Source organism: Cricetulus griseus, chromosome X, assembly GCF_003668045.3.
Source record: "Cricetulus griseus strain 17A/GY chromosome X, alternate assembly CriGri-PICRH-1.0, whole genome shotgun sequence".
Taxonomy (NCBI): Eukaryota; Metazoa; Chordata; class Mammalia; order Rodentia; family Cricetidae; genus Cricetulus; species Cricetulus griseus.
Window position 1 is genome coordinate 601293 of NC_048604.1, and position 21899 is coordinate 623191.

Consider the following 21899-nt stretch of genomic DNA (forward strand, 5'->3'; position numbering starts at 1 on the left):
CTTTCACAGGGTCACCTAAGACTATCAGAAAACATGGATATTTACATTAAAATTCATAACTGTAGCAAAATTACAGTTATGAAGTAGCAATGAAAAAAAAATTATGGTTAGGGGTTACCACAATATGAGGAACTATATTAAAGGATCACAGCAATAGGAAGGTTGAGAACCACTAGTCTATGGCCAACCTACAGCCTTTAAACCACATGCAACCAAATATAGATATGTGTATTCTAGCACAAAAATCACAAACTTACTTAAAACATTATGGAATTTTTTGCATTGTTTTTGAAAATCAGTTGTACAGTTCTTCAGTGTGAACATTAGTAGTTATCATGTCACAGTGTGAAAAGGCTGGACACACCTGGTCTGTCTATGGTAACAAAAGTAACTAATTGGAGAGAGGAGGAAAAGAAGGAGAGATTAGAGGACTGTGTGAGGAATATGTTCAAATGTATTATGTACATGTATGAAACTATCCTTGTATAACACAGTACCATGTGCAGTGATGATTATACACCAGTGGGAAAAATAATGTGTTCTACCATCTGAAAAAAATTAAAGTACATGAAAATTAAGAAGTTTAAAATAATCCTATAATTATCATTTGATGTATATTCCTTATCTGTTGCCTGATTTTTCTCTTTATGTATTAGAAATTATGCCATATGTAATATGTGTAATTCTACCTCTTTTAAATTACGTATTATGCAATAAATATTTCACATCATCCAAACACTTCCTAAGTAAGAAGGAAGGACTATGTGTCTGGGCATGGTTGCACATGCCTTTACTCCTCTCCCTTCTCCCACCCCCACACTCAGAAGGCAAAGACAGATGCAGGTGGAGCTCTATGAGTTTGAGTTCAGCCTGGTCTATGTAGGGAATTTAAGGACAGCCATGGTGACAGAGAGACTCTATCTCAGAAAACAAACAACAAAAGAATGACTACATGATATTCTATCACATAAATTGATGGGGCCATAGGTTACTTAACCTTGTGCTTTGAATAATCTTTTAGATAATTTCCTTTTTTCATTTCTTTGTTTCTTTGAGACACAGTCTCACAACGTAGCCTTGGGTTTTAGTCAATGTTTTATTGCTGTGAAGAGACACCATGACCAAAGAAACTTTTATAAAAGAAAGCATTTAATTGCAGTAATTTCTTACAGAGGTCTAGTCTATTATCATCATCATGGGAAACATAGCAGCAGTCATGTCAGGCATGGTGGTGCTGGAGAGTTAGCTAAGACCTACAGGCAAAGAGAGAGACAATAGGCTTGGCATGGACTTTTAAAACCTCAAAACTCTAGACAGAGTTTCTTTACAGCTAGGTCCCACAGCCTATTAGTCCCAAATAAATACACACAGAGGCTTATATTGATTATAATCTGTTTGGCCAATGGCTCAGGCTTCTTATTGGCTAGTTTTCTCTCAATTATTAACCCATTTTTTATTGAACTATGTATTGCCACAAGGCTGCGATTTACCCATAATGCTCTGGCATGTAACTCCTTTGGCAGCTACATGGTGCACTCCAGCAGCTTCTCTCTGTGTTCTCTCCCCAGAATTCTCCTCAACTCATAGCCCCACCTATACTTCCTTCCTGCCTGGCTACTGGACAATCAGTGTTTTATTCATCAACCAATAAGAGAAACACATTAACAGCATACAGAAGGACATCCCCCATCACAAAACCCAGCCCCTAGTGACACACTTCCTCCAACAAATCAACGCATACTTCAACAAGGCCATACCTCTTAATAGTGCCACTCCCTATGAACCTATGGAGGCTATTTTTAGTCTAACCTCTACACCTTTGCTGACCTGAAAGTCACTATGTAGACTTGGCTGGCCTCAAACTCAGTAGGATCCTAGAGATCCTACTGTGCCTTTTGAGTGCTATTATTAAAGGTGAATGCCACCATACCCAGTGTATTAGTCAAGAGTTCTCTGGAGTCACAGAACTTATGGAATGTGTGTGTGTGTGTGTGTGTGTGTGTGTGTGTAATTTACTGATATATATATATATATATATTATATAATATATTTACTGTAATGACTTACAAGCTGCACTCCAACTAATCCAACAATGGCTAGCTGTGAAGGGAAAGTCTGAGACTCTAGTAGTTGATCAGTCCCACATGGCTGGGTGTCTCAGCTGGTCTTCTGTATATGCTGAAACCCCAAAGAGGTAGGCTTCAATGCCAGTGAGAGAATGAATGTGCTGACAAGGAGAGGGCAAGCAGGCAAAGAACCAAACCTTCCTTCTTCCATGTCCTTATATAGGCTTCCAACAGAAGGTGTGGCCCAGATTAAAGGTGTGTCTTTCCACCTCAAGATCTGGATCAAAAGCCTGTGTCTTCCAGCCTCAAGGTCTGGATCAAAGGTGTGTTATTCTCTCACCTAAAGATCATGATCACAGGTGTGCCATCCATTTCTGGATAGTAGTTTATTCTAGATATATTCAAGTTGACAACCAAGAATAGCCATCACAAGTCCACAACTTGTCAACGTGACACACAATCATCTACTTATGTCATGGTTAATTTCCAAATGAAAACAATAACCTAAACATAACTATCCCACATACAAGTGCAAATGCATATGCATTATATATTTAACAAGGTCATAATTACACTTAAAATGATTTAACTATTCCTAGTACAATTGCAAACACAGCCACACTTATAAAGGAAAACATTTATTTTGGGCTGGCTTATGGTTTCAAAGGTGAAAATGAGAGAAAATTGGCTTTGATGGAAGAGAAATTACAGATTTCACATGTGGATTATGTGGACCCAAAGATAAACTGCATTCATATTACCCTCTAAGCATTCACCTACAGGAATTTTAATGCAGAAGAAAGATATTATCATAGAATGAATCTTTTTACCACATAAACTGAGTAAAAAATTAAAAATTTATAATCTCTGAGTTGATTCTAAAAGGAAAATTGATACTTCGTCATTTAGCAGGAATAGATTAAGCAGAAATTATACTACATTTCACTAACGATGAAACTGTCAAATTATTGGTAGAAAGTGAACCCTAGCAAAGAGATTGTGGTAATTTTCAGGGAGAGATTAACAACAATTATCACAAAAGCAATAGAATTTAACTTATAAAGAATGGATCCTTACTTGCATTGTAAGGAAACACAAAAAACTGGAGCCACTCCATTCTATATTGATATAAATAAATCAGGAAAGGCAGGTTGCAGATCAGAAAATTTAAGTAAAATGGATCTAATTCCTTATAATTCTGTCCAAAAGTCAGAATTATGCACTATTCTCATGGTGGTAATGGATTATATCCATTCAACAGAGTTACTGATCCATAGTATGCAGAAAGAGTTGTTTTGCATCCAGAAAGAGTTGAAACTGCTGAATTTATACCAAACAATACAGAATTGACTTCATTATTTATTCAATTACAAGACATAATCAGGAATAGGAATCATTCTATATATATATATATATATATATATATATATATATATATATATATCACACGTCCAATCTCATACATGTCTGCCAGGCCCTCTAGGACAAAATATTGATGAAATTGATCAACTATTGATAGGAAATCTGCTAAAGGCCTCAGAATTTCATAAAAAGCACCATGTCAATAGCAAAGGTTTTAAAAAGACTTTTCTATCACTTGGCAACAAGCCAAGGAACTTAAAAGAAAATTTCCTTATTATTCTTTATACAACCAGTTTCCACTACCTGCAGGAAGTTACTGAAATGGTACTCAAAGGAATGAAATCTGGCAGATGGATGTGTTCCTATTGTAGAACTTGGAAAATTAAAATATGTACACCACACCATTGATACCTATTCATGTTTTTAATGGGCAACTGCTTTGAGTTCAGAAAAGGCTGATTTCGTAATTACACCTGTACAAATTAAGACAGACAATGCTCCAACATATGTCTCTAAGAAAATGAAAAAGGTTTTACTAAAACATATTACAGGTATACCACACAGACCTACAGGGCAGGCAGTTATAGAAAGATCAAATAAAACTCTAAAGGGTATGCTAAATAAACAGAAAGGGATGATAAAGAACCCCAGAAATAGATTGAATGGTGCTTTACTAATTTTGAATTTTCTAAATGCTATTGAGAAAGGAACAACAGCTTCAGAGAGACATTGGATAATAGAAAAAACTACAGAATTAAATCAGCTTGTATACTTTAAAGATGTGTTGACCTCCAAATGGAAACCAGGATATGTGTTACATTGGGGAAGAGGTTTTGCTTTTTGTTTCCACTGGAGAAGAAAATCTATGGATACCATCAAAATTTATGAAGATTCTATTTGAACAAGAGACCCCTTAATTAGAAGAGATGATAATTTATCAAACAGTATGGATGTTTAATCTAAATGAATTATAAAATTAACAAATGCTTTTCATTTGATCCGATATACCTTGCCAAAACAGAACCTCCCCAAAATTAGGGTTGGGGAAAGGTTTTATTTAACCTTTTCAGGAGAATAAAGTTATCCAGCTATGGAATCTGGAGACCACTGGACAAATGAGACATCTGAAGAAAAAGGACAAATCATCCAGAAAAATTGTCCCAAGAAAAATAATAAATTGGCCTATTGGTATATCACATCTCCAACAAAATCAAATTTTATAAATCTTCCCAAATGTTTGTTTCTGTTTTTTTTCTACAAATATATAATGCAAATGATCTTTTTGTAGTCCCAGTCCAATTGAAGATTAAAGCTGGCTTTGGAGTTGGAGTGTGGCTCTCTCCTTCTCAAAACCCAAGCTTGCTTGTTAAAGTAAAATCAAAAATCTCTGTCTCATGTCAGAAGAGCCACCTGATATGGAACAGAAGAAAAAAATTAAGGGACTATTGTATTGCCACTAATCTCATAATCCTTTGGTTTTATTTTTAATCATTGAAGCTTTTCTTGAGGTATATTATTTTAAAATTTATGAAATTAATATACCTGTATTTTAAAGTTTTTGTCATCATATTAATGGTCGTATAGAGTACTAACTAGTTCCAGAAAAAGGGTTCATCTACCTTCCTGTTAATGGTTTTGGGTTTGATTCTCTACCAGTTTTCTACAGTGAACCATGACCTTGCCTAACAGCAACCTTTGAAATCTCCAAAAGGAGGATGGGGCCCCACAATGACAATCCCACCAGAACTATGATAACATTATTAAGCTTAACAACACCAGCTAAAGATCAGCTTTGGACTGCAAACTCCTCAGAACAATTTTGAGGTAGCCAACTGAGATGATCCAGCCTCACAGATACTGCTCAGTACAGTTTTGAGGTGGCCAGCTGATATGATCCAGCCTCACAGACACTGCTCAGAACAATTCCAAGGTAGCCACCTGAGATGATCCAGCCTCATTGACATGGCTCACAACAATTTTGGGGTGGCTAGCTAAGGTGATCCAGCCTCACAGACTACTCTACCCAAGACTTAAGACAAGCTCTGCACTTTCCCATTACAGAGACTGGACAACAAATGATACCACTTGACAGTTAACCCAAAAATTTTCTTTTCAGGTTCCCCTAAAGATACTGTTGCCCCCAGACAGCAAGAAGTAAATTTAAGAACACAGAACCCTCATTCCCAAGAGGTGGGGTGGATAGTTTTTGGTCATTCAATAGGTTATGGATATTTCTCATTGTTTAGGAGGATTGGTTACAAAGTAGTGTTGGTAATGATCAAAAAGGGGGGTATACAGATGTTACAGGATAAAAAGGGTAGAGTATTGTATCACTGAAAAAAGGGGGGAATATAGATATGAGGAGGCAAAAAGTAGATTATTGAATCTACTTTTAAAATTTTTACATTGTATTAGACTTCTGTATATTGTATACAAATATTGTATATTGATACAAATTTGAGATTAATTTTGTTAAAACATACTGTATATGTTTCTAATCTTGTTCAAGGTATTGTACCTATATATTTTGTTCAATGTAATCCAAATTTCTAGTCCTTGAAAGTTATTATTACCAACAATATAGGATAATAAGGAAATACAGGTTAGTAGTCACCTGTTACTATTGAACTTTTAGTCTCATTAGGTATGTTTACAAGGTCAAACATATATTTTAGAAAGACAGGTAATCTTCAAACACTTCAGAGATCTACAGAATATGGCTTGTAAGAGTTTTTAATACCATAGGTTCTTCTTTATGTCAATGAGACATGTCTGCTCCTGGCAGCACCAATCTACTACAGAGAAGATGATAGGCATCAAAGAAACTCCACATAGAGTTTGATTTCTTTGTGGCAAAGTAAGCCAGTGGGTAAGAAAGTGCCCTTTCCTCAACTGCTGGCAGTATGCTGTCCAAAATGGACAAACAGGACACAAAAGAGTGTGACTGCAAAACCTTGCCAAGACAAGGTGGGACAGTCTTTCAAAAATCCTGCTTCATAAAAAAGTCTGTCAGATGAATCAGACCCCTGAACATGGATGTCAATGAGGAGGCCTCTGCACTCTAGGGGGCCCCTGGTAGTGGATTAGTATTTTTCCCTGGTGTAAGAAGGGACTTTGAGATCCCATCCCACGTGAAGGGATGCTCTCTTCGCCTGGATACATGGGGAAAGGCCTAGGCCCGGCCGAGGATGATGTGGTGGACTTTAGGGATCCCCATTGAGGGCCCTACCCTGCCTGGGGAGTGGAGGGTAGATGTGGTGGGGGTGCAGGTGGGGGGTTGTGGGGGAGGGGAGTGGGAAGGGATTGACATGTGAAGCAAGCTTGTTCCTAATTTGAACTAAAAATAATTAAATAAATAAAATTTTTAAAAAGTCTGTCAGATATACTAGGTCTACAGGCCAAAGATTGATACCTCAACATTGCAGAGGAACCTTGGATGACTGTCCAGATATTTTTATCATTTCTCACATTTTTTGGAATCTGTTTGCTCCAACTTCATGCTTAGTCAGATAATATTTCCTTCTTGTGTCTCTGAGGGAGTGTAAGGCTAGTTATTGTTTTCCGTACTCAGAATAGAAACCCACTAAGAAGGCACAAAGTGTAAAAGCTTGAGAGACATTAAAAGATAATTTTATAATGCAAATTAGAATAGAAAGTAAATTAGGTACAAGACATTGGACTCACCAAGATAGGATTGATAATAGACTAGATATTTTCTCTGAATTTTTCACATGCAAATGTACTACATATTGTTGACAAACTTATTGCTTGTATATATTGTATATACTTATTATACTTATTGTATATAGTTTTTCTTTTTAAATAAATTTTTATTTAAATTAAAAACAATCTTATTTTACATACCAACCCCAGTTCCCTCTCCCTCCCCTCCTCCCATTCCCCCCACAGACCTCCCCATCCCATCCCCCAACCACTCCCCAGGGAGGGTGAGGCCTCCCATGAGGGATCATCAAAGTCTGACACATCATTTGGGGCAGAGCCTAGGCCCTCCTCTATGTATCTAGGCTGAGAGAGTATCCCTCCATAGGGAATGAGCTCCCAAAGCTCATTCGTGCACTGAGAGATTATATATTTTTTTCTTATGTTAGTTGTAGTCTTTTTTGTATTAGACAAAAAAGGGGAAGAGTGGTAATATATTGTTTATGATTTAATAAAGCCCCTAGAAATCAAAATGCAATGCTAGCCACAACCATAGAACCAGGAAATTGTAAAGTATACCTTTAATTCCACCAGCCACACTAGTTAGGTAGTGGTGATGCACACGTTTAATCCCAAGTCTCAGGAGACAATGGCAGGTGGGTCTCTGTGAGCTCAAGGCCACCCAGGGTTACATTAGAATGAAGCAGTCTAAAAGAGAAACAGCTCAAACAAAGGAGATCTCAGTACTTGGGATCCCACACCTTTAATCCCAGCTCTAGAGAGGTATATAAAATAGGAGCAGGGCATTCAGTAGTCAGTCTCAGAGATTTATTCTCCAGCCTGAGGTAGGGTAAAAGGTAGTGGCTGGCTGCTTTGCTTTTCTGATTTTCAGCTGGAAGTTTGAACCCCAATATCTGCCTCTGGGTTTTTATTATTCATGTTACAATTAGTTTGCATGTATTCTATGATGAATATGCATAGGTTTTTAAATCTAAAAAGCAAACCTTTAAAAAAAAGAAGACACAAATTTTGGTGAGTAGGGATGTAGGGTTTGATACAGAAGAAAAGTGGAGGTAACTATAATCAAAATACATTGTTTAGAAAATTTAAAAAGATAATTCACATCCACCTTGGAATTTATTATGGCAAAACTTAGTCACTCTTGAAGTTATAGTGACATTTTCTGTTTACTTTTGAATTACTTTTAAGTGATTAAGAATTTTTCTCCATAATTTTCATTTATAAAATTAGAATTCAAAATTTTCTCATGACTTTGTTCTTAAGGTCTGAGGTAATAAAAATTGGATAAAGACCAAAAGTTAAAGGGATACAGATATAAAACTTTAAAACTCTTGAAGATTTTATTATTCTAAAAAATTATTCTTTCTGGATTTTTTTTCCTCTTCAGGTAACTTTCAGAAACCAGGCCTCTCGTCCCTACTCCTTCTATTCTAGCCTCATTTCTTATAAGGAAGATCAGAGACAAGAAGAACCTAGAAGAAACTTTGTCAAGCCTAATGAAACCAAAATTTATTTTTGGAAAGTACAACACCATATGGCACCCACGGAAGATGAGTTTGACTGCAAGGCCTGGGCTTATTTCTCTGATGTTGATCTTGTAAGTGGTTCTTTATTGGTATAGTCATATTCTTACTTAAAAGAAATTGCTTTTATCTTTTTTAATTTTTTAATGTGTATGGGTGTTTTTCCTGTGTGTATGCTTGTGCATCAAGTGCATGCCTGGTGCTTCTAGAGACTAGAAGGAGGCTTTGGATTCCCTGGAACTAGAGTTAGAAACAGTTGTGAGCTGCCATGTGGGTGCTAGAAATTTAACCTAGATCTTCTGGAAGAGCAGCTGGTGCTCTTAACAACTGAGCCATTTTCTAGCCTGATTTTTATCTTCTATGATAAGAATTATGTTATTTATCCTAAACACAATGAGAAGTTTTTTTTTTATTTTATTAGTTCTAGTTAGGGAACAAGCTTATTTCAAGTCCCTTCTCCCTCTCCCTCCCCTCACCCCCAACCCTCCTCCCCCACTCCCAGACTACCCCCCACCCCATCCACCCACCACTCCCCAGGCAGGGTAGGGCCCTCAACTGGGGCTCTGCAAAGTCCACCAAGTCTTCCTATGCTGGTCCTGGGCCCTTCCCCATGTGTCCAGGACCAGAGTGTAACCCTTCACGTAGGATGGGCTCTCAAAGTCCCTTCTTGCACCAGGGAAAAATACTAATCCACCACCAGAGGCTCCCTGGAGTGCAGAGGCCTCCTTATTGACATCCATGTTCAGGGGTCTGGATCAGTCTTGTACTGGCCTCCCGGACAACAACTAGGGTCGATGTGCTCTCCCTTGTTCAGGTCAACTGTTCCTGTGGGTTTCTCCAGCCTGGTACAGACCCCATCGTTCTTCATTCCTCCCTCTCTTCAACTAAATTCCCGATTTCGGCTCAGTGTATATCTGTAAAGTCAGGGAAGTGATGTCCCTTTTCTGTGTTAGAAATATCACTCTGGAATCTACTGCAGAGAATAAATGTTACTTTGGCATACAAGTTGATAAGAGAGAACATACACTAATACAATTAATGTCATCCTGGGACTCTAGGAAAAAGATATGCACTCAGGATTAATTGGACCCATACTGATTTGCCATGAGAACACACTGAATCCTGCTCATGGGAGACAAGTGGCAGTACAGGAATTTGCTCTGTTTTTCACTATCTTTGATGAGACCAAGAGCTGGTACTTCACTGAAAATGTAGAAAGGAACTGCAAGACACCATGCAATATCCAGATGGAAGACCCCACTTTGAAAGAGAATTATCGCTTTCATGGTAACATAATCGACACATAAATATTACTCATTGTGAAATGTAGTGTGTATTATTTCATATGAGTTTTGAGCCAGAGATTTGAACAGTAATGAGAAGTTAAATCCTGATGGGTATTAGGATTTTCTGTGTAGAAAAAGGAAGCAAAATTTAGTGATATAGTTTAATAATTTTCTCTATGTTCTTTTCCAGCAATCAATGGTTATGTGATGGATACCCTACCAGGCTTAGTAATGGCTCAAGATCAAAGAATTCGATGGTATCTTCTCAGCATGGGTAGCAATGAGAACATCCAATCTATTCATTTCAGTGGACATGTGTTCACTGTACGGAAAAAAGAGGAGTACAAAATGGCAGTGTACAACCTCTATCCAGGTGTGAGATAGTTTGTTCATTTTTTTCTACCTGCTCTCTGTATTGAATACTTACTCTAAATGGTTTCAGTACTGGTAATATAAACAATAACACAGGAGAGAATCTCCTTTCTAAAATGCCTTGCTTTTTCAAGTAATTTTATCCTATACAGAGAAATAAATTAGCAAATGAACAAGATAATTTTAGGGGCATAAAACTACTAGAAATGAATAATTAGTACCATGTAGTACTTTCCTAAGAATCCTTTATCATTTCCCCTCAAATCCCACATGACACCAGTACTTATCAAGGCTTATTTGTTTATATATGTAACCAATATATTGGTGAAGCACTAATGAAAGTGTTGATCAAAACACAATTTTATTTTTAAACAGTGTGTGTGTGTGTGTGTGTGTGTGTGTGTGTGTGTGTGTGTGTGTGTATGTATGTACATATAAGTGCCTGGTGCCCATGAAGACCAGAAGAGGTCATCAGAACTCCTAGAACTGTAATTGTAGGTAGTTGTGAACCACCTGACATAGGAAGTTGATACCAAACTCAAGTCCTCTGCAAGAACACTAGCACTCTTAACTGCTGAGCTACCTGTCCAGCTTCTCCCCTCCTTCCAGCTTCTTGCAACTTGAAGTCCCTTTACCTAGTGCTGTGGATCCAAGATGATCTTACTGTGGTTTTTCTTCCCCTTTCAGGTTACATCTGGTCACTAGTAAAGACACCTATAGGACTTTTCATAGCAAAAATGTACATGAAAAGTCTTTTGTGCTTGAGATATCTGAGAATGATGGAACTGAATTTCATAACTCTTGTGATGATACATATTGTAAATAAGTGTTGTTTGTGTTTTATTACTCTTTGGCTCTTTGAGATCTTTTGGGGGGCCCTGCCACACAGCTCCCAAATAAGTCAAACACAGAGTCATATTCTTTCTTATAAATACCTGGCCTTAGGTTGCCTTGTTTCTAGCCAGCTTTTCTTAAATTAACCTGGCTACCTTTTGCCTCTGGGCTTTTACACTTCTCTTAGTTCTGTAAATCTTACTTTCACTCTTACTCTTTGTCTGGATGGGTGGCTGGCCCCTGATATCCTCCTCTCCTTGTTCTATCTTGCTCCTTCTCTTCCCAGATTTCTCTTCCTATTTATTCTCTCTGCCTGCCTGCCCCGCCTATTTCTCTCTCCTGCCTTGCTATTGGACATTCAGCTCTTTATTAGACCAATCGGGTGTTTTAGACAGGCAAAGTAACATAGCTTCACAGAGTTAAACAAATGCAGCCTAAACAAAAGCAATGTATCTTTGCATCATTAAAACAAATGTTCCACAGGATAAGCAATTGTAACACACCTTAAAATAATATTCCACAACAAATAAGCCAATGTATTTCATACCCATTTTTAATGAAAAATAATTTTGTTTCATTTGATTTTAAAAGGAGTTTTTGAGACAGTGGAAATGCTACCATCCAGAGCTGGAATTTGGCGAGTAGAATGCCTTATTGGCAAGCACTTACAGTCTGGAATGAGCACTCTTTTTCTGGTGTACAGCAAGCGTGAGTAACTCTGGGTAGAAGCTCACTAACTATTCAGTCTATTTCTGTAGAACTTTCCTCCTGCTCAAGTGGTGCCTTGGTCAAGAAATAAATGCAGCCTTGCATTATTATTAAAGTTAAATTAAGTATTGCTGGTAGAAACCATCAGTCTTCAGAAGAGATAGAAGCTTTTGACCCTTTGAATATGAATCTGTGGTACTTAACAAACTTGTGCTTAAACAATCTTCAATTTCACAGTAGTAAATTCTGGGACTTAATTTTGATTCAATTACCAAAGATAACTTAAAAACTTCACATGGAAGAGTTTGGAGATATAACTTTAAACAAGAGAACCACCACTCACCTAAAAACATTATAATTAATCCTTGTTTTCATGGGTTCTGTGTCATTCCTGGCTTCTGTATTTAATTTCAGAGTGCCAGATTCCTCTGGGAATGGCTTCTGGAAGCATCAAAGATTTTCAGATTACAGCTTCAGGACACTATGGTAAATACTATTAATTTTGCTATAAGAATCTGAGCTATTTTTTTATTTCTATTGGAGAGTTTGAAATAACCTGTAACACAAATTCTAATTGATCTTAATAATAAAAACCCAGAATCAGATATAGGGGTTAATGCTGAAATATCAGAGAAGCAAAGTGGCCAGCCACTAGAGAGTTGTTACCTCTACCGATGCTCAGACCAAAGGGATGATCCTGTCTTCAGACTGCCTCCTCAGACTGACTGCCTAGATTGCATCTGTCTCTATGAAACTTCACACTGCCTCTCTCTCTTGTCTTCTCCTGCTTTATATTCCTCTCTCTACCCAACCATATCACTCCTGTCTCCACCTTACTAGTGTTATGATTAAAGGCATGTGATCCCAAGTGCTGGGATCACCTTTGCGTGAGCTCTGTTTTTCCTTTAGACACATTCATCTCATGTAGCCCAGAATGGCCTTGAACTAACAGAGATCCATCTGCCTCTGTCTCCTGAGTGCTGGGATTAAACGCATGCATCACCACCACCACCTGTCCTCTATGACTAACTAGTATGGCTACTGAGATTAAAGGTGTGTGCAACCATTGCCTGGCCTCTATGGCTAACTAGTGTGGCTAGCTTTGTACTCTGATCTTCAGGCAAGTTTTATTTGTTAGGTCATAAACAAAATATCACCACAATAACCAATCTACTGCCTTCCATGATTTTCTCTCTCTTTTTACATAGATATAGATATAGATAGACATAGACATAGATATAGATATAGATATAGATGTATATGGATGTTTTGCCTTCATATACATCTGTGCATCACTGGCATGTCTGGTGCTTGCAGACGCCAGAAGATGGCATAGAATACCCTGGAGCTGGAGTTACAGGTGGTTGTGAGTTTCCTTGTGGGTGCTGGGAACTGAACCTGGGTCATCTGGAAGAGCAACAATTGCTCTTAACTGCTGAGCTATCTCTTCGGCCCTCTCCATGTTTTTCTTAATTCTGCTCAGTATATTCCTCTCAAGTCTGTATCCTTCTTTCCATTTTCCACTGTGACCATATTAATTCAGGCCACTTTCATTTCTTACCTGGACAATGGCACTAACTCCTGAAAAAAGCTCCCTACTTTAGTACTGTTCATGTGAGTTCATTCTACTGAGCATAGTAAGAAGCTACACTCTCTTTGGAACAGTGCTAGTAAAGCTTGAATAGAGGCTATAGAAAATTCTCACATGTTATTCTAGAATGAACATTTACAGATCCTTGTATATAGGCCCATTACCTATTTTCATATGTGAGTTAAGAATAATTTTCCATTTTTAGTGTATATTACATATTCAGAAGTATGGATTTCATTGTGACATTTTTGTTTTCCTATTTGAATATATTGTACTTTGATTGTACTCACAGTCTTCTATTACACTCTTATACTCCTATTCCCACTATTCTAGTCTGCTTCCTCTTCCAAAATAGTTAATTTATTCATTGAAAAAATTTATTATACTGTCAGGCAGTGGTTGCACACACCTTTAATCCCAACACTCGGGAGGAAGAGGCAGGTGGATCTCTGTGAGTTTGAGGCTAGTCTGGTCTACAGAGCTAGTTCCAGGACAGCCAAGGCTACACAATGAAACCTTATCTTGAAAAACAAAAAAATATACTGATTTATGTGTATGTGTGTACGCATTCATGCCTGTGTGCACATGTAGAAGTCATAAGACAGTCTACATGAGTCCTTTCTTTTCTGATATGTAGATCAGACTCAAGTCATCGACCTTAGTGGCAAGCACTTTTACTCACTGAGGCATCTCACTGGCCCATCTTTTCCATTTTTAAATGAATTTAAAAATGTTTCATGGCACATTAAAATTATACAATTCAAGTTGATATGTCCATAAAAGTCTTATACTGCAACAAAGTCATACCCATTCATTTACATAGTATCTATGGCTAAAATGATAGTTATGTAGTTAAAACAGAGACCATCTAATCTACCACTATTTAAGTACTTGCTATCCGTCTTTTGACATGAAAATTTTGTCAACCTCTACTTTAAAAGAGAAAGAAAAAAAAGGTTTGAGTATTATTTAAGGAATTTCTGGATGGAAAGACTATGTTTTTCATTTTGTTTTTTTACTATTTTTAAATTTTCTGGCTTTACAATAATAAATGTACATTATATGATAAAGAAATACTATAGTACCACTTGAAGATTTCATATATACCTCAGTGGTAGAGTACTTGCTTAACACATGGAAGGGCCCAGGTTCATTCCCTGGTACCGCACCCCATAAAAAATAAAGTATGGTATATATAATATCAAAAAACAAATTATTTAAACACTAATCAATATTATCATACTACAAAACTTTTATGCTTTTCTCTATCTCTTCCACAGCAAGTATTAAGCTTTCTCTAGATAATACTATTGTTCCAACGTTTTTAAGATACAGTTGAATATAAAATAATATAATCTCTCTCTTCTTTCTTGGACAAAGGTCAGTGGACCCCAAACCTGGCCAGACTTCATCATTCTGGATCAATCAATGCCTGGAGTACCAAGGAGCCCTTTTCTTGGATCAAGGTCAGAAAACTATGAGAAATATATCAATATTCGACAAATTCAAACCATGATATTATGCCCTTTTATTCTGTAGTGTCTCCCATAAAACATCCAATAACTTAGAAGGAAATTGTAGAATAGAGTGACTTATTAATTTGTGCAAAAATATTCACAAATGAATACTTGGTGTGGTGGTTTCAATAATAATGACCCCAATAGGCCCATAGGGAATGCCACTATTAGGAGGTATGGCATTGGCAGAGTAGGTGTGACCTCATTGAAAGAAGGTGTCAATGAGGGCATGCTTTGAGGTCTTAGATGCTCAAGTGACATTCTCTTTCTGCTGCCTGTGGATCCAGATGTAGAACTCTCAGCTACCTTTCCAACACCATGTCTGCCTGCATGCCACCATGCTTCCTGCCATGACAATAATGAACTAAACCTCTGAACTGTAAGTCAACCCCAATTAAATGTTGTCCTTTATAAGAGATTCTGTGGTCATGGTGTCTCTTCACAGCAAGAAAACCCTAATTAAGACACTTGGGAATAGAATTAAATATACAGATGTGTCCCATTTCTTTCTACTTGGAATATAGCATCACAATGATTCTATAATTGAATTTTCTACCTTTCAAGACCATATATTCTACATTCTATGATATATATCTCCACCTGAGTAGGTACCCCTGAGTCCTCTGATGATCTTCATTTTGTACAAAATAAGTAGTTCAGTCCTTCATCTTAAAGGCAAGTACATTGTAGCTTCTTTTGTATAATTAAATATGTCTTTTTCAGGAATTTGTATCCCTTGTGTATTAATTATTAATGTAGTCAAATATGGTAAACTAAATGGAGTAATGCTTTAGGCAGGTTAGCTCAACTATTTTAAATGCATGCAGTCTTTCAACTTGTCTCACCTTGCTATTTCTTATAGAGGAACCCTAACTAATGGAGATATGATGTGCACCACAAATGCAAATCAAATGTATTATTTTGCATTTTTAGAAGCCATATTAAAATGAACATGAAATTTATCTTTTTATTTTTAATCTTTGTGTGAATGCATATGTGGTATGTATGTATTTATATACATGTATGTGTGCACCTATGCATAATGCATGTGGAGACCAGAGATTAATGTCAGTTGTATTTGTCAGTTACTCTTCATGTTATTTTTACAAATATTTTATTAATTCTTTGAGAATTTTTTATAATGCATTTTGAACATATTAACCTCCCCACAACCATTTCCTTAATCACTCTCTCTACTCTCCCTTACCTTTCCACCCAACTTTTAAGATTTTTTCTTTTATTTCTTTCCATTTCAAATCTAGCTTGTATTGTACAGCTCATCTTGAAGAACACTGACTTTCTTTTTCCAGCAGCTTTTTAATGCCAAAAGCTCATCAGCTAGTGGTGGGATCTTGCACCCACTTCGCCTCTCCCTCTATGTTGATATTTTTCTGCCTGGAGCTTGTGCAGATCTTGTGCATATTGTCGCAATGGCTTTGAATTCATATATATAACTACCCTGTTATATTTGAAAAGCACTATTCCCTTGTTGTTATTGAGTACCTCTGGCTCTTACTATCTTTCCAACCCATCTTCCATAAAAATTCCTGAGTTGCAGGAGGGGTTTGATATGTATGTCCCACTTAAGGCTGAGTACTCCACAGTCTCTTATTCTTTGGATGTTGACCAGTTGGATAGAGATAGATAGATAGATAGATAGATAGATAGATAGATAGATAAGATAGAGTTTTTATTGTTTTGAAGAAACACCATGACCACAGAAATTCTTATAAAGAAAGGATGAGGGTTGAGAAATACACTGAGCTATAAGTATAGCAATAAGTCATTAGAAGTCATTTTAATACTATGTCCATTTAACAAAATAATGGTATTGAGAAAACCTGTCTTGCAAAACAAAACAATCAAACAAATTTTTAAAAAAAGAATATGGAACCTCACAATAATTTCACCAGGACTGTGACAACATCATTAAGCTGAACAATTCCAACTAAAGATCGACTTAGGACTACAAACTGCTCAGAACAATTTTGAGGTGGCCAGCAGAGTTGATCCAATCTCACAGACACTGCTCAAAACAATTTCAAGGTGACCAGCTGAGATGATATAGTCTCATCGACACTGCTCAGAACAATTTTGAGGAGGCTAGCTGAGATGATCCAGTCTCACAGACTACTCTACCCAAGACTTGAGACAAGCCCTACACTTTCCCATTATGCATAGACTGAACAAAAATAATACAGCTTGACAGTTAACCCATTTTTTCAGGATCCCCTAAAAATGTCGTTGCCCTCAGACAGCAGGAAGTAACTTTAAGAACATGGCACCCACATTCCCAAGAAGTGGAGTGGGTGGGTTTTTGCCACTCAATAGGTTATGGATATTTGTCATTGATGAAGGGGATTGGTTACAAAATGTTATTAGTTACAGTCAAGAAAAAGTTGAACAAAGGGTATTACATTCAAGGTTTTTGTTTTGGAAAAAAGGATACAGATAGGATAAAAGGATAGATTATTGAATCTACTCTTGAAAAAAAGGGAGGATACAGATATCATAAGATAAAAACATAGATTATTGAATCTCTTCTAAGAAGTGCAGATATGACATGAAAAGGCAGATTATTGAATCTACTCTTAAAAAGCAACTACTACTTTTAAATATTTTACAATGAATTGGACTTCTGTATGTAATATACAAATACTGTATATTGATACAAACTTGAAATTAATTTGTTAAAACATATTGTACATATGTATCTAATCTTGTTCAAGGTATTGTACCTATATAGTTCATTTATCAATGTAATGCAAATTTCTAGTTCTAGAAAATTATTATTACCAGCTATATAAGATAATAAGGAAATGCGGTGAGTAACTAGTCACCTATTACAATCGAACATGTAATCATATTAGGTATGTTTTCAAACTCAAACATATATATATATTAGATAGATAGGTCATCTTCAAACAATTCAGAGATCTATAGAATATGTCATTTTAAATGTTTTAATAACATAGATATTTTTATGACAAGACATGTCTGCTCCTGGCAGCACCAATCTACTTCAGAGAAGATGATGGGCATCAAAGAAACTACACATGGAGTTCACTTTTTGTAGCCAAAGTAGCCATGGGGCAAGAAAGTACCCTTGCCTCAACTGTTGACAGTTTGCTGTCCAAATTGGACTAGCAGGACACAAGAGTGTGACTGCAAAACCTTGCCAAGGCAAGGCGAGACAGCCTTCAGAAAATCCTACTTCACAGAAAAGTCTGTCAGAGATGCTAGGTCTATAGTCCAAAGATGGATGCACCAACAATGCAGAGGAATCTTGGGTGACTGTCCAGGCAGTCAGCTATTTCTGTCATTTCTCACATTTTTGGAAGTGGCTTGCTTGCACTTCCTGTTTTCTCAGTTAATATTATTTCCTTCTTGGGTCTTTGACAGAATTGAAGAGTTATAAGTTTTCATTGTTTACCAGACTCAGAAAAGAAACTCACTAAAAGATATGTAAAGTGTAAAAGCTTGAGAAACATTAAAAACAATTTGATAATGCAAATTAGAATAGAAAATAAATTACATGGACAACCTGCATAAGACCAAACTAGAGTACCTTAATATAGGTGACAATGGTGCAGCTGTGGCATTATATGAGACCACTGGCAGTTGGTCCAAGATCTAACTCTAATGTACAAACTGACTTAGTGGAGCCCATTCTATGTGGAGATATGCCTTGCCCAGCCCAGACACAGGAGTGTGGGGTGGGGAGGTGCCTTGGTCCTGCCTCAATGAGATGATGGGACAGACTTAGTAGATTACCTAGGTGATTCTTTACCCTCTCTGAGGAGCAGATAAGAGGCCAGGGATTGGAATGTAAAAAAATTAATTTTAAAATTTGTTGAAAAATTACATTATGTACAAGACTTTGGACTCACCAAGATAGGACAGATAATGAAGGATTTTCTCTGAATTTGTCAAAATGCAAATGAACTAGATATTTTCTCTAAATTTGTCAAATATAAATGAACTAGACATTGTCGATGAACTTGTTGCCTGTATATATTGAATATACTTATTGTATATAGTTTTTCTTATGTCAGTAGTTTTTCTTTTAGTATTAGATAAAAAGGGGGATTGTAGTGATGTATTACTTATGATTTATTAAATCTTGCCTGAGGATTCAGAAAGCAAAGTCAGCCTCAAAATAGAGAGATTAGGCAGTGGTGATACACACCTTTAATCCCAGCAGCCAGAAGCTAGGAGGTAGTGGTACACACCTTTAATTCTAGAACTAAGGATTAAGAAGTAGATAACTCTCTGTGAGTCCAATGCCACCCAGATCTACACAAGATTGATTCAGTCCAAAAGAGAAACAACTCACACAAAGACGATCTCAGGACCTGGGATCACAGGTCTTTAATCTCAGCACTAGAGAGGTATAAAAGACAGGAGCAGGGTCTTCAGTAGTCAGGATCAGGCACTCATTCTCCAGTCACATTGAGGATAGGAGGATTCATTTTCCAGCCACATTGAGGATAGAAAGACATTGAAATCCCAGGATTCTCCAGTCATGCTGAAGAGAGGTTACAGTCAGAAGTTTGGTAGAGTTAGGATCTCCTTTCAGTCTGAGATAGAGTAAGAGCTAGTGAATAGCTGCTTTGATTTTATCTTCAGCTTAAATTTGAACCCCAATATCAGTCTCTGGGTCTTTTATTTATTATACAACAGTCCTCCTCTAGGGTCTATGACTTATCTAAACACAAGTTCTTGGACCCTTTAACAGTGTTAGGTATGGATTCTGAGTCATGGGACATGTCTTAGATTCAAGCAGAAAGTTATTGGTCACTTCAATAACATTTGTGCCATTATCACACCAGTGGACATATCTTGTCAGATCAGTTGTTACTGTAGTTTACAAAGTTCATAGTTAGAAAATATTTTGACTACTTTTCTCTCCAGGCAGTGTGCATAGAAAATTCTTGCACTATGAAAGCTGGCCACTATGGGTGAAGCTTCCAGGTCAATGCCAGCTTGATTTTGTCCATGTTCTATAACTCAAGTGCATGGTGTCTTCAGCAGTTGGGTCTTACCATCAAGTTCTAGAGGGTAAACAATAGCATTAGAAATAGCCTGCCATGTTTGGGGATCTGTGTGACCTCATTGACTAAGAACTCCAAAATAGTAACCCATTCCTAGCACTGGGCTTTTTATTTGTTATCTGTGGAATCTAGTAGAGGCATTGTTGCTCTATTGTAGAATAACTCCATTTTAATATTCTCTATTTCTTTTCCTCTCTCTCCCATTCTCTCCCTGCATCCCCCTCTTCTCTGTATGTATGTGTATCTTCTACAGTAGTAGGTTAGTAGGTTAGTAGTAGTAGTCTTAGTAGTAATTAGTATAGTAGTCTTAGTATTCTATTGCTGTTAAGAGACACTATGAACCATGGAAACTCTTAAAAAGGAAAATGTTTAATTGGAGCTTGCTTATTGTCATACCTCCTAATCTCTCTCAAATAGTGCCACTCCCTGATGACCAATATTTGAATGTATGAGCCTATGGGGGCCATTCTTATTCAAACCACAGTATTCCACTCCCTGGCCCCTATAGGTTTGTAGTCATATCACAAGGCAGAAAATATATTTTCCTTTCATACAATACAACCAGACAGCAGCCTCCACTCCCTCCACTCCTTCCAGCCCTCCATCCCTTCTCCCCCAGATCCACTCCTCCTCTGTTTCCTTCAAAAACAAGCTTCCCAGGGATAGCAACCAAACATAGCATAACAAGATGTAAAAAGACTAGGCAATCCAGTAGGAGGAAAATGGTCCCTAGAGCAGGCAAAAAGAATCAGAGATACCCTCTCTACCACTATTAGGAATCCCACAAATACCCCAAGCTAAACAACCACAGTGTGTATGCAAATGACCTTTGCAGACCCATGCAGGCTCCGTGATTGCCACTTATATTTCTGTGAGCCCCTATGATCCATGCTTAGTTGATTCTATGGGCTGTGTTTTTCTGGTATCCTTGGCTCTTCTGGCTCCTACAGTCCTTCTTTCCCTACTTCCACAGGGTCTCCTGAGCTCTGCCTAATGTTTAGTTATGAATGTCTGCAACTGATCCCATCAGCTGCTGGAGGAAGCTCTCTGATGACAATTGGACTAGGAACTGGTCTATAGAGTATAGCAGAATATTGTTAGGAATTATTTCCTTTTTTCTGTAGGTTATCTTTGGTTCTACCCTGAGCATCAGCTTCTGGTTCCTGGTCATCCAAGCATTGTCAGGCATAGGCTCCATCTTGTGGCTTGGCTCTCAAGTTATACCAGTCAAAGGTTGGCCACTCTCACAAGCTCTGAGCAACCATTGCCTCAACACATCTTGCAGGCTAGACAGGTGTGGGTTGAAGGTTTTGTGGCTAGGTTGGTGCCCTGGTCTAACCACAGAGAGACTTGCCAGGTTACCTAAGATGTCCAGTTCAGGCTCCATATCTTTCATTACTAGGAGTCTTTAGTATGATCACCCTCATAAACTTCAGGAAGTTTCCACTACACTAAGTTTAAAGCTCCTATCTTAGTTAGGGTTTCTATTGCTGAGACAAAACACCATGACCAAAAACCAAGTTGGGGAGGAAATGATTTATTTGGCTTACACTTCCAGATCATAGTCTGTTACTATAAATCTTTCTGCCAAAAGCCGCCTGAGCCCCACTGCCACGTGTGAGCTTTACGACAGCCGCCTGCCCGAGTTAGGCCCAAATGAATACACAGAGAGACTTGTATTAGTTACAATGCTGCTTGGCCAATGACTAGGATTCTCATCTGTTAGCTCAGTCTCAATTATCATACATCTATATATTTTATAAGACTTACCTTATCGGACGCCTTATTGGCATCCCTCCTAGCTGGTGGATCACATCGTGCCATTGGAGCAGGAGCCGAGGGGAAAAAAGAGGGCCCTTTCTGTTTCTCTTTCGCTTAAATATGAGTCTCCTTGCTATGTCACTT

The 21899-nt window shown here is 37.5% G+C and overlaps 1 protein-coding gene and 1 long non-coding RNA gene across 12 annotated transcripts in view; one reads left to right on the top strand and one right to left on the bottom strand.

Annotated features, from left to right (window-relative positions):
* Positions 1 to 21899, top strand: part of F8 (coagulation factor VIII) — a 148975-nt gene that overhangs the window by 99039 nt on the left and 28037 nt on the right. For 9 of the 11 annotated variants that reach the window (XR_003488308.1, XR_003488309.1, XM_027432495.2 and 6 more), the window contains 6 exons: positions 8497 to 8706; positions 9691 to 9919; positions 10109 to 10291; positions 11716 to 11832; positions 12247 to 12318; positions 14804 to 14889. Coding sequence is in view for 8 of the 11 variants with exons in the window: in XM_027432495.2 (XP_027288296.1) it covers positions 8497 to 8706; positions 9691 to 9919; positions 10109 to 10291; positions 11716 to 11832; positions 12247 to 12318; positions 14804 to 14889 (897 nt within the window). In the remaining 3 variants the exon portion in view is untranslated. Of the gene's footprint in view, positions 1 to 8496; positions 8707 to 9690; positions 9920 to 10108; positions 10292 to 11715; positions 11833 to 12246; positions 12319 to 14803; positions 14890 to 15227; positions 15320 to 21899 lie in introns of those variants that run through there. The other 2 variants (XM_027432500.2, XM_027432501.2) reach the window with 2 other exon arrangements.
* On the bottom strand, positions 19282 to 21815 carry LOC113837626. Its single transcript, XR_003488310.1, has 2 exons — positions 21765 to 21815; positions 19282 to 19468 (listed from the first exon to the last, which is right to left on the bottom strand). It is a non-coding gene; the product is annotated as an uncharacterized LOC113837626 (long non-coding RNA).